Genomic DNA, 12,067 nt, shown 5'->3' with positions numbered 1-12,067 from the left:
ATTTTTTCTTCCATTTTTTTCTTGAATTAAATTTTTGTTATTATGCTACTACTTCTGTAAGGAAAATGTTTTGTTTCCACTTATATTTTTTAATATTTCAAGGCAGCTCTTTCCACAGACTCTCTTCCCACTTTGTCATTCTTTTACATAGTTTTGTAATTTTACTTAGTTCTTTTTTCTTTCTTTTATTTAATATTCCTCCTTCATTCTCTTGATTAACTTTCTTCCTTTTCTGTACTAGATCTTTATTCTTTGATTCATGGTTCTTATAATTAATTCTTAATTCTAAAAAAGTCTCTCTTCAACATGGAATTAAATCTTCTAAGTTACCTATTTTGAGTTCTTATAAACAACATCTGTGTGTTACTACTTTATAGGTCTTGCATTCTCTCTATTTTCTTCTGTTGTGCCTCACTTTTAAAAATGTCAATTTACCATTTGTCACTGAGCAAGATATATCATATAATATCTTTTACTTCTACCACATGGTTCTTTTATGTATTGTCCAGTGTTTTGAAGTATAATTTATAATGTTTCACATCCATTTTCCCACCATCATATTTGTTTAAATTCTGGTTTTCTTTTTTTAATGGACGATTTTTAAAAAGAAATTTAATGTTGTTGTTATCCTTGTACAAAACTTCCTGTTTCTTAATTGTTTAGGATGGAAGTAGGATTCCATTTTTTTTTTCTTGAGATGATTTATTTCTTGTGTAGTCCTTGTTTATCTTTCTTGTGTGTGTGTTTTTATTTATTTATTTATTTTTTTGGATAAGGTTCCACAAAGCAAATAATTTGCTCCTAACCTTTTTTCTAACACCTCTTGTTGAAGTAAGTATTTTTTCATTAGCATATTAGGCTGATATTTACAGAGTATTGTGATGAATCTTAAACACCTTTGTTCTCTGGGACATTATTCCATTCTCTTCTGCAGTTTATATTGGATGAGGAATAGTCTCATAGTTTTCAGTTGCTTTTATTTAAAGGCCTTTCTTCTGCTTTCAGAGTTTGTTGTTTATCATTGGAATTGTTACATTTAATCACTATATGTCTTGAAGTTTGCTGCATAAAGTTTTTTGTGTTAGTGGTGATGTGTTTTTGTTCTTTTTTTTTTTTTCTCCTGGTGGCAATTTGGGGGGATTCTTTCAATTGGTACTTCTTTATGTTCAGAATTTTGGGAGATTTTTTTCTTGTACTCTTTTTTTGCATCATGGTGTTACTGTTTTTTTGAATTGTTACAATCACCCAGGAGACCAGTGATCTTCAAGTTGTCTCCATATATCTTATCTTCAGGATCAATATGTATGATTGTATGGAAGATCATATTTTCTTTTAATATTATTGCTTTTTTTTTTGTTTCTCACAGATTATATTTTGGTTTAGTGTATTTGTATTCCTAATAATTTGTTCTAAGCCTTTTCATCTCTCATATAAAACAATATGCCAGAATAAGAAATTACATTACCTCTTCTCACCCCAAGCATCTTATTTGAGAACCTCACTTCATATTTCACAGAAAAAAATAGAGACTATTTGAAAAGAGCTTCTTTTTTTCCCCTCCATATCTCATGTCACTTAAATATCTTCCTCATCTCCTCCTTTGCCATCTCTTTTGCCAAAAAAGGCTGGCCTTTCTTGCTAAGGCAAAATTATCTAGAAACAATCCTGATCCCATCTTTTCCTCTCTTCTCCAGAAAATTTCCCCTTCTCTCATCTGTATTTTTCCCAATTCTTTCTGTCTCCCCTGTCTACTACTGCCTTCCTCCGTCTATAAACTGGCTTATGGCGCCTTTCTTTTTAAAAACCCTCACTTGCTCTCTAACATATGTCTGTGAGCATTTGTCCTTTTTCTTTCCTCCCCTTCTCCATTAACCTTTTTGAGAAAGTGGTCTACATCTGAGGTCTCTATTTTCTCTCTTCAATTCTTAACTTTGTATAAGATGGGTTTATGGCTTTTGCTCTCTTCTTTGGATTGAAACTAATCTCTTTAAAGTAGCCATTGACCTCTTAATTTAACAAATCTAATGTTGTTTCAACTCTGACATTGTTCTCTCAATTCTCCTCTTTGCTCCTTCTTGGTCTTTTTTGCTAGATTTTAATCCAGGTCATACCCATTAAGCTTGGTTAATCCCCTAAACCCCATCTGCCCTGTGTCCTTGTCTTCTCTGGTGAGCCTATCAGATGCTCCCATAAGTTCAATGATCTTCTCCATGCAGATGTTTCTTAGGTCTTTATATCCAACCCTAACCTCTCCTGAATTCTAGTCTTTTATCACCAAAAGCTTTTTGAACATCTCAAAATGGATCTCTTATAAGCATCTCAAACTCATGTCTACCACAGGATTTGTCTTCCTCCTCTTCTAAACTTCCCTGTTACTATAGAGGGCACCACTATCCTCCCAGTTGCCATCTCTATTTCCTTGCTGGTAGTCATTTGACATATTCTGTCTGTTGCCAAGTCTTATTTCTATGACAACAGAACATCTTTCATATATATATACATATATGTATGTATATATGTATGTATGTATATACACACCTTCTCTCCTTTCATCACAACCACTATTCTGATTCAGACCTTTATCACCTTGCACATGGGCTATTGAGATAGCCTTATGATTCATTTCCCCAAAGTCTGTTTCTTCCAGAATCTATCTTCACTCAGCTACCAAAGTGCCTAAAATACATAATCTAACCATGTTGCTTCCCTATTCAATAACTCGTGTCTCTTTGTTCCCTCTAGGATTAAATATAAAATATTGCATTTGATTTTAAAAGCTTATTTTCTACTTTCCCAGTTTTTTCTTATACTTTAAACTCTTATGTGTACTTCACAATACCAATGACACTTCATGCCATAGTTCTGTGCCTTTTCATTGCCCCCCCCTTTCTGGAAATGTTCTCCTTCACTTCTGTTGACTTCCTTGCTTAGCTTTAAGATTCAGCTCAAGATCTCCCTTCTATAAGGCACCTTTCTCTTATCCAAGGAAACTCGAGGAAGAATGAAAAGGTGATCTTAGATAAGTCATAAGTTGATTCCAGTATCATCTTCTGAAAATGAGGGGATTGGATTAGAGGGGAGCAAAATTCTCTTCCAGATATAAATTGTTGCTCCAATTTTTCTGGAACAAAACTTAATTGTCTTTTTTTCTCAAATGCTTCTCTTCCTGACTTTCTAAATCTGCTAAAGGTACTATCATTCTTCTAGTTTCCAGTATTTAAAATCTTGACATCATCCTCAACTTTTCACTGTTTCTTCCATGTATTTTTTTTGTGCTAAACTTCAAAAGACAAAAACTAGCTATCTTGAACTGGATATCCTTTAGACATCTTAAACTCCACACGTCTAAGATTGAGTTCATTTTTTTGTCATCTTCAACTTCATACACTCTCCTACTCCCCATATCCAATCCATGAGCAAACTTTATTGATTATCCTACTGTAGCATTTCTAGTATATCTCCCTTCTCTCTTCTTACAGTGCAGCCATCCTGATGTAGACTTTCTTTACCTTACTCTTGGTCTATTGCAATGACCTGCTGGTTTAAAACTAAAGAAAAGAATGTGGGACAATGAGAAAGGTAGGCAGGCAGCAGAAAGGTAACCATGCTGTGAAGACATATGGTAGAAAAAAGTCTGAAATGTATGCTGAAGAGGAATGAGATATGGTTGGCCTGAAGGCCTTGGAAACTTTGAGAAGAATCATCTAATCAGAGAAAGAGACTGGGGCGTAAAGGTATTTCCTACATGTGAATTTTGGGGCTGGAATAAGTTTCTAAGCATGTTAGAGAAAATTCACATGTCTATAGTGCTGCATGGAGAGGAATTACTGTGTGTGAGTGTGTCTGTATGTGTTTCTTTGTACATATTGTCTTTTTTTCAATAGTCTAAGCTCTTTGAGGACAGAGACTTTCATTTTTAATTTGTTTTGTCAGGCCTTAGTACCTCAGTGTTTTTTTAGATGCTTAATAAAATAATTGTTGATTGATAAAATATTGATAAGATGGTTATTTAAATATTAAATTTGAAATTTGAAGTAAGTTTACTGGCTGTCACTAGGGAAATGAATCAGAATGAGGGCTTGTATCTGTATAGTGGGAAAGAAAGCAGTAGAACTGAGCATACCTCTAACTGCCATATTTCTAGACTCTTTAGTTCATTAGTGTTTAATCAAAAATGAAATAGGTTCTATGCCAATCCAAAACTTGAGTTTATCAAAAACCAATATAAACTTGATTGTTATTTTCTCTATACTATAGTCAATCTAATTAGCAATTTAAAATATATAGATTTGGGACAGGAGGAAATTTATTATGACTTAAGAAAAAGAATATGGAATGTTCAGTAAAAGACCTAGATTAGAACTAATTACCTCTGTGATCCTGGGTAAGTTATTTAAATAATAAGGCCCTTGTTTTTCCATGTATCAAATGAGACTGAAATAGATGTTCTTCATCAGCTTTAAAATCATATGTCTTTAAGTCATCCTAAAAATTCGTTTCCATTTTAAAATTTTTTTTAGGACTCAATTTCAAAGTCCCACATTATGAATGAAAATAATCTTTGTCAGATTGAGAACTTTGGTGAGTAAACATAATTTAATGCTATTTTATCTTTGTTCTTAGTACATGTTAACATTTTCAAAAGATTACATTAATGTTTTTTAAACCAGTTTTCTTGTTGATACTTTTATTTCACCAGCAATTTAATTTCCTCACCATAAAATTAGAAGTTTAGATTAGATGATCTCTTAAGATCTAAAAATTTGTTTTATAGGGTTATAAGTTCTCTTTAAGTATCTCGATATATCTAATAGTTTTGAATGACCAAATTGAATTGAAAACCCTACTATTTGAAACTTTATGTAAATAGGCAAATTTCAACATGGAATGTAACATTATAACAAAATTTTACTGCAACAATTAGGAGGTAATATGGAATTCAATTAGAATTAGAATTTTACTTTGGTTACCTATCTTAAGATCTTATTATGTGCTTTTGTATCTATATTTACATTATGCTTGATTTAATAGGGTTAGATCCCCTAAATATATATATTTTTTTATTTTTTACCTATTCTTTATAAAATCTTAGGGTAGGGACATTTCATTTACTGTTTTTTTTTTCCTAGTTGCCTTCCAGGGAGATGGAAAGAAATATAAGAAGGAAATTTGAAGTAGAGCCTTCTTTATATCTTTTTTCCCTGTTTTTTCCCCTGGTTTAATGTACTGTTTAAGGGTTTTTGTAGTGGGGAATATCAAAAATTATCTATGTATATATTTTGAAAATAAAAAAGCTTTAATTAAAAAAAATAAAATGTACTGTTTATTTGGCCCACACATATTACCGCTTTTATAACTAGCTTAGTAGATGCCATTCTTTCTATGAAACTTTCCTCAATTATCTCAATCAAAAATGCTATTTCTCTTCTCCACGCATTCATATATTGTTATCTGATACATAACTCTTGCTCTAAAATATATTTGGAAAAAATCTTTCATTCAGCTTGTGTTCTCTGTCGAAGAACTGATGACTATCCTGAAAAATATGGAGAAAAGAAAATTTACCAAGACCACAACCTCACCATACATTACTATTGTTTGGTAAGTATGATCAGTTTAAATTACTTGAAATTTTAATTTTTGGAAAAAGTAAGGCCATTTTTGAACACTGGCAAATTGTCTTACTCCTTAAATTTAGAGAAACTAGACTTTAATTATTCCTTTATAAAATGTAAGTATTGATTTAGATCAGGGTTAGCAAGCTATATACTCCAAGGATCAGATCAGACCCATTGCCTAGTCTGTGAACTAGGAAATGTTTTTTTATATTTTTAAATACAATAAAATTTTACTCAAAAATATAAATACTACTTTTATTTCATGGGCTTTACAAATAAAGACAATCTATACTTCTTTAAAGAATTTCATGGTTAATTTTTTTTCTGTTCATGTTTTTTTTTTTCCTTTTCTTTCAATAGTGTTTTATTTTTCCAAATCCATGTAAAGTTAGTATTCAGCATTCCCCTTTGCAAAATCTTGTATTCCAGGGTTTTAAACATATGCAATTTTTCTAAACATATTTCCATATTCATCATGTTGCGCAAAAAAAAAAAAAAATTAGAACAAAAGGGAACAAACCATTAGAAAAGAAAAACAAACCCAGCAAACAACAACAACAACAATAGTGAAAATAACTATGCTTTAATTCACATTCAGTCTCCATAGTTTTCTCTCTGGATGTAGATGACACTCTCTATTCCAAGTCTATTGAAATTGCCTTGAATTATCTCACTGTTAAAAAGAGCCAAGTCTGTCACAATTGATCATCACATAATCTTGTTATTTCCATGGACAATGTTCTCTTGGTTCTGCTCTCTTCACTCAGCATCAATTCATGTAAATCTTTCCAGGCTTTTCTGAAATCATCCTGTTCTTCATTTCTTACAAAACAAAAATATTCCATTATATTTTATACAACTAATTCAGCCGTTTCCCAAGTGATGGATATCTACTTAGTTTCTAATTCCTTGCTACTACAAAACATTTTTTGTACATGTGGATCCGTTTCCCTCTTTTATGATTTCTTTGGGTTAACAGATCCAGTAGAGACACTGCTTCATTAAAAGATTTGCACAGTTTTATAGCCCTTTGGGCATAGTTCCAAATTGTTCTCCAGAATAACTGGATAAGTTCACAATTCTACCAACAGTGTATTAGTGTCCTAGTTTTCCCATATCCCTTTCAACACTTATCATTATCTTTTCCTGTCATCTTAGCCAATTTAGGAGTATAAAGTGGTATCTCTTTTATATGATTAGAAATGGCTTTAATTTCTTCATCTGAAAATTGTCTGTTCATATCTTTTGACAATCAACTGGGGAATAACTTATAAAATGTGAGAGTCAGTCCTCTGTATATTTTAAAAATTAGGTCTTTATCAGAAACACTAGATGTAAAAACTTTTTACCAGCTTTCTGCTTCTCTTCTAATCTTAGCTACATTGTTTTTTGTTTGTGCAAAACCTTTTTAATTTAATGTAATCAAAATTATTCATTTTGCATTTCATAATGTTCTCTGATTCTTCTTTGGCCATAAATGTCCCCCTTTTTCACAGATCTGAGACTATCCTTTGTTCTCCAAATATGCTTACAGTATCACCTTTTATGTCTAATCCATGAGTCCATTTTGACCCCATAGGGTATTAGTAGTTCATCAATGCCTAGCTTATGCCATACTATTTTTTAGTTTTCCTAGCTATTTTTGTTAAATAATGAGTTTTTATCCCTGAGACTTGAGCCTTTGAGTTTATCAGACTTTACTACAGTCATTGAGTACTGTGTCTTGTGAACCTAACTTATTCCACTGGTCCACTACTCTTATTTCTTAGCCAGTACCAAATGGTTTTGATGACCACCAATTTATAATACAGTTTAGATCTGGTACAGCTAGGTCAGCTTCTTTTGTTTTTTTTTTTTTTTCCCATTCTGAAATTCTTGACCTTTAGTTATTATTTTTTCTAGCTCTATGAAGTAATTTCTTAACAGTTGATTTGTATGTCTTGGTTATTATAAAATTTCTAGGTTGTAGAAGATTTTAATGCCAATGAAATTTACTTAAATACAATAGCAGTTTAATGGACTTGACTAAGTTTCACACCAAAGAGGCTCGGGTTATTGAAGAAAATGCAGCTTAAAATTTTACATAGTATGATCAAAATGGCATGGGATAATTTTCTCTAATAGTATACTAGAACATTGAAATGAATGTTTTTTACTTAAATTAATACAAAGTAGCTATAGCTGTAGTAGTAGTAGTAGTAGTAGTAGTAGTAGTAGTAGTAGTAGTAGTAGTAGTAATAGCAGCAGCAGTAGTAATATCTGACATTTTTGTGGTGCTTTCAGGTTTCAAAATTGTACAATACTCATTATCTCATTTGAAGATTATAACAACTTTGTGAGATAGGTGAGCGATACAGTGTCATATCGTTACTTCCTAAGTAATTGTCAAGTAATAGATTTCATCTTATAACTTTTTAGCCGGCACTGGCCATATTGACTCTGGTAGTTCTTGTCAAAAAGAGAAAAATCTGTCAGTAGTACTAAGGACAGAAAGATCAAACAAAATTTAGAAAACAAATACTTCGTAGGCATAGGTACAGTTTTTCAACTCATGTACGATTTTAGTCCATTGATTAAACATTTCTTCATATTCTTGGATTGTTATTTTCCTGTTATCTGTAAATTAAATATTTCCTTACAGTTCATAGTTCGTAATGAAAGTCATACTGAGAAGTCAGTAATTAGCTATTTTGTCTAAAATAAGAATTTTAAAATTTAAAATTTAAAATTCCCATTGCTATGGGAAGGGAAGTGTTAAAGATAGAAACTGCTTTACTTGTATAAGCTGCTTTACTTATATATATCTTTCTTTCACTATGGTTGTTATATATCTTATACTCCTTTCCTAAAAGGAGGTCAGCAAAACTGGTCCCTGAAGAAGGTGAATCTGAACCCAAAAAGATAGCATAAAAGATAAATTGAGGGAAAATGTAAAGTTCACAAGCAAAAAAGTGACTTGTTAATAAGAGAATAAAGATGATTTACCCCAATGAAATGGAAAAAAACTAAAAATGAGGAGGTTCCAGATTTTGATTCAACAACAACAACAAAAAAGAAAATTAAGTTTTTTTCACTTGTCTAAGAGAAACTCTAGAAACATATCCTGCCTCATTGCAATTTACCTTATATGTTATATAAGTGTAAATATAATTTTAAGGAGGTAATATCCTGTGATAGCTTCTTTTTTTATAATAGACGCTGAATGGATATTAAGGAAATATTTAAATATATATTTTTTTATATTTATATTTTTCAAAATGAAACATAACAGATTTAAAATAGGGAATTATAAATATGACTTTTAAAGATCTTAACATTTTAACTATTTGTCTTCTGTATCTTTCCTATTTGCAGTAGCATTATTTCCTGAGTAAAAGTTCCCCCAATATCATCTCCCTTTAATAATAGTGTTTTAACTGTAGCATTGTTATATTTCTAGTGGTAATATTAACTTCTTCCACTAACTTTATTAATGTGCTATACAGTATTAGAAAACATTTGTAGAGAATTTTTCAATTGATGGAACTTTTCTTTGTAAAAGACCTAAGACTTCATTAATATTGAAGTTACTAGTAGAAGATATCCTTGTTTTGGGCTTCTAAAACCACTACAGAAAGGTCACTAAAAAATGATTCAGGAAGGGATTACATCCACATGGTTTTTAGATGTTTAATGCTGGCATTTAAATAAATCTGTTGTTCATAGTGTCTGTGTACTGGTAACTACCCAAGAATCAATGAAGTCTTAAATAAAAAAATTTTAAATAATATTTTTCTTTACAACTCTTCCAATTCTTCATTATTCTCGTTGATTATATTCTCAATCCATGGTTGGTCAGGCAGTGTGATTCTGCAGAAAGATATTAACTATGGAGTCTGAAAATCTGAGTTCAAATTCTGCCTCTAATGTTTACTACCTCTCTGAAATTAGGCAACTTTACTTTCTCTGAGTCTCAGAGAAATATTGGTGAAATATTTGGATTTAGGTAATCTCCAAAGTCACTTAGAATCACAAAGTTCTAAATCTGTGATTCTAATATGTGTATGAACCTATCATAATAAGTTACCCAAATCAAAGGACATAAATATTATGTTGCTTTTTTTGGCATGGAAAGTAATCATAGTAAACAAGGTGCTTCAGAATATTTATGAGTTTTTGAAAGGGCAGATATTTTGTTCAAAAGTAGTTTGTCATGATTTATTTTCTAACTGAAATCTATATTCTTAGTTGATGTCAAGTGGAATTTGGCAGAGAGGTGAAGAAAAAGATGGTGTTTATGGTTTTTTAATAGAAGACATCAAGAAGGAAGTAAATAGAGCTTCTAAGCTGGTAAGAAGGTGACTTTAAATGTCTTTTTAAAAATTTATAGGTTTTTTTTTCTTTAAGCATTGTTTATAATGAAAATTTCTAAGGTATTAAGTTCATGTTTTCATGCTGACTACCAGGAAATACAGTAAATAATTAATTATAATTTTTAAAATAGCGAAAAAGTAATTCTAAAAAAGTTAAATGCCAGTATTTTAGCAACCCTCCTTGTCCCTAGGAACATCCTAAACTAACCACCATTGAGAGATTTGGTGCAGCAAATCATGACAGACTGCAACCTATTAACAGGGAATCATAACTTAACAAAACTTAGTGAAAACTAGTTTTATTACAAAAAAAGTGAACATATAGGTGGAACCCAAAGAGTTCACAGAACATAATAGGAAAAAAGAAGGAAGAGATACCAGAAATATCCACCCAAAGGGGCTTTGCATGGGAGGGGGAAAGTTGCAGTAAAGGTGGGAAAAGAATAAAATCCCTCCCAAAGAAGAGGAGCAAGATAACAGAAATCACAGTCTTTTTTCTTAGAAACTGCTAGACTAGAAAATAGAATAGTTAGCTTCTCTACAAGAGTCTCAGCTACACAAGCAGTTTCTTAGCTTAGCATAAACTGATGTCTGTCATTACTCCCAAAAAACACACAGGGAGTCCAGTGTGGGATACAAATAATACATTATATTAACTCAGGTCAGAGGGAATGCTGGGGCATTTTTTCTTGACATATTCAGGGCTTCCTGCATTCTCTGGGTTCAGTGATTCTGGAAAATATAGTAACTCAAGTTTTTCTTTTGATATGGACTTGTGTCACATTGGGTCTAGAGAAAAGGGAAGTTACCTCTGCCTTGGATCTAGGCTCTTAGCTCAGAGCAGCTACATGCTGTTCAGCATTCTATGAATTTTAGAGCACTTCTACATTCAAATTTCTAGTCTTTTCAAGTTCTTGAAATACCAGCAAATGTTTTCCATGGATAAATTACAATCTTTTGAGATTACTTTAGAATAGATTCTTAAATAATACTTGAAGTTAGACCAGCTGTCCCTGCCTGGTTCTTCTGATTAAAATCAACAATATAAGAATATACAATGTCTCAAAAATCTTAATACAGTTTAAAAGCTTTTGTAGTATTAGTAGCATGTACTCCTTGTACTACAATCACATAAGTCACTTAATTTCTCAATGCTCAAGACAGCTAACTATTACATTGCAAATAAAATACCAATTAGTTTTGGTAGAGAAGTTTCCTTGTTAAACTAAGTTCTCTAGGATAATGAAATTTCAGTTGTAGTCCATATCTCTATTAAAACCACAAAGAACAGACTCTTATTCTAGATCATCTCTAGAATGAATCTGAATAGAATAACTGAATCTTTGCTTATCAAAAATGCTATGTGGGAAAACCAATCTTAATGTTCTTAAAAGGCAGTTATTCTTTTAATGAATATCTTGGTCTCAGTATTTTAATGTAAATTTTTTGTAATTGGATTCATCTGAGGTAATCCATGTTTTTCTTTTGTTTTGTTTTAGAAATGTTGTATTTGCAAGAAAAATGGTGCTTCAATTGGATGTGTAGCCAGCAAGTGTAAACGAAGCTATCATTTTCCTTGTGGAGTTCAGAAACAGTGTATTTTCCAATTTACTGGAAACTTTGAGTAAGTTTTTATTTTACTTTATTGTTGAATATAATTAAGAAGATATCTTGATTTAGTACATTTTAAATTCCTTGATAGATTGATGCAATGTCATGGAATTCTTTTTTTTTTTTTTTTTTTAATAACTTTTTATTGATAGAACTCATGCCAGGGTAATTTTTTACAGCATTATCCCTTGCATTCACTTCTGTTCTGATTTTTCCCCTCCCTCCCTCCACCCCCTCCCCCAGATGGCAAGCAGTCCTTTACATGTTGAACAGGTTACAGTATATCCTGGATACAATACATGTGTGCAGAACCGAACAGTTTTCTTGTTGCACAGGGAGAACTGAATTCAGAAGGTATAAATAATCCGGGAAGAAAAACAAAAATGCAAGCAGTTTATATTCATCTCCCAGTGTTCTTTCTTTGGATGTAGCTGCTTCTGCCCATCTTTGATCAATTGAAACTGAATTAGTTCTCTTTATCGAAGA

At 31.6% G+C, this 12,067-nt stretch overlaps 1 protein-coding gene across 1 annotated transcript in view; it reads left to right on the top strand.

Moving 5' to 3' along the window:
• The window catches only part of G2E3 (G2/M-phase specific E3 ubiquitin protein ligase), a 68,622-nt gene that overhangs the window by 19,778 nt on the left and 36,777 nt on the right, over positions 1 to 12,067 (top strand). The window contains exons 2-5 of the mRNA XM_051977306.1: positions 4,521 to 4,581; positions 5,504 to 5,601; positions 9,846 to 9,947; positions 11,470 to 11,594. Coding sequence (XP_051833266.1) covers positions 4,521 to 4,581; positions 5,504 to 5,601; positions 9,846 to 9,947; positions 11,470 to 11,594 — 386 coding nt within the window. The remainder of the gene's footprint in view (positions 1 to 4,520; positions 4,582 to 5,503; positions 5,602 to 9,845; positions 9,948 to 11,469; positions 11,595 to 12,067) is intronic.

Source organism: Antechinus flavipes, chromosome 2 (genome assembly GCF_016432865.1).
Source record: "Antechinus flavipes isolate AdamAnt ecotype Samford, QLD, Australia chromosome 2, AdamAnt_v2, whole genome shotgun sequence".
Classification (NCBI taxonomy): Eukaryota; Metazoa; Chordata; class Mammalia; order Dasyuromorphia; family Dasyuridae; genus Antechinus; species Antechinus flavipes.
This window is presented reverse-complemented; position numbering and strand designations above follow the sequence as displayed.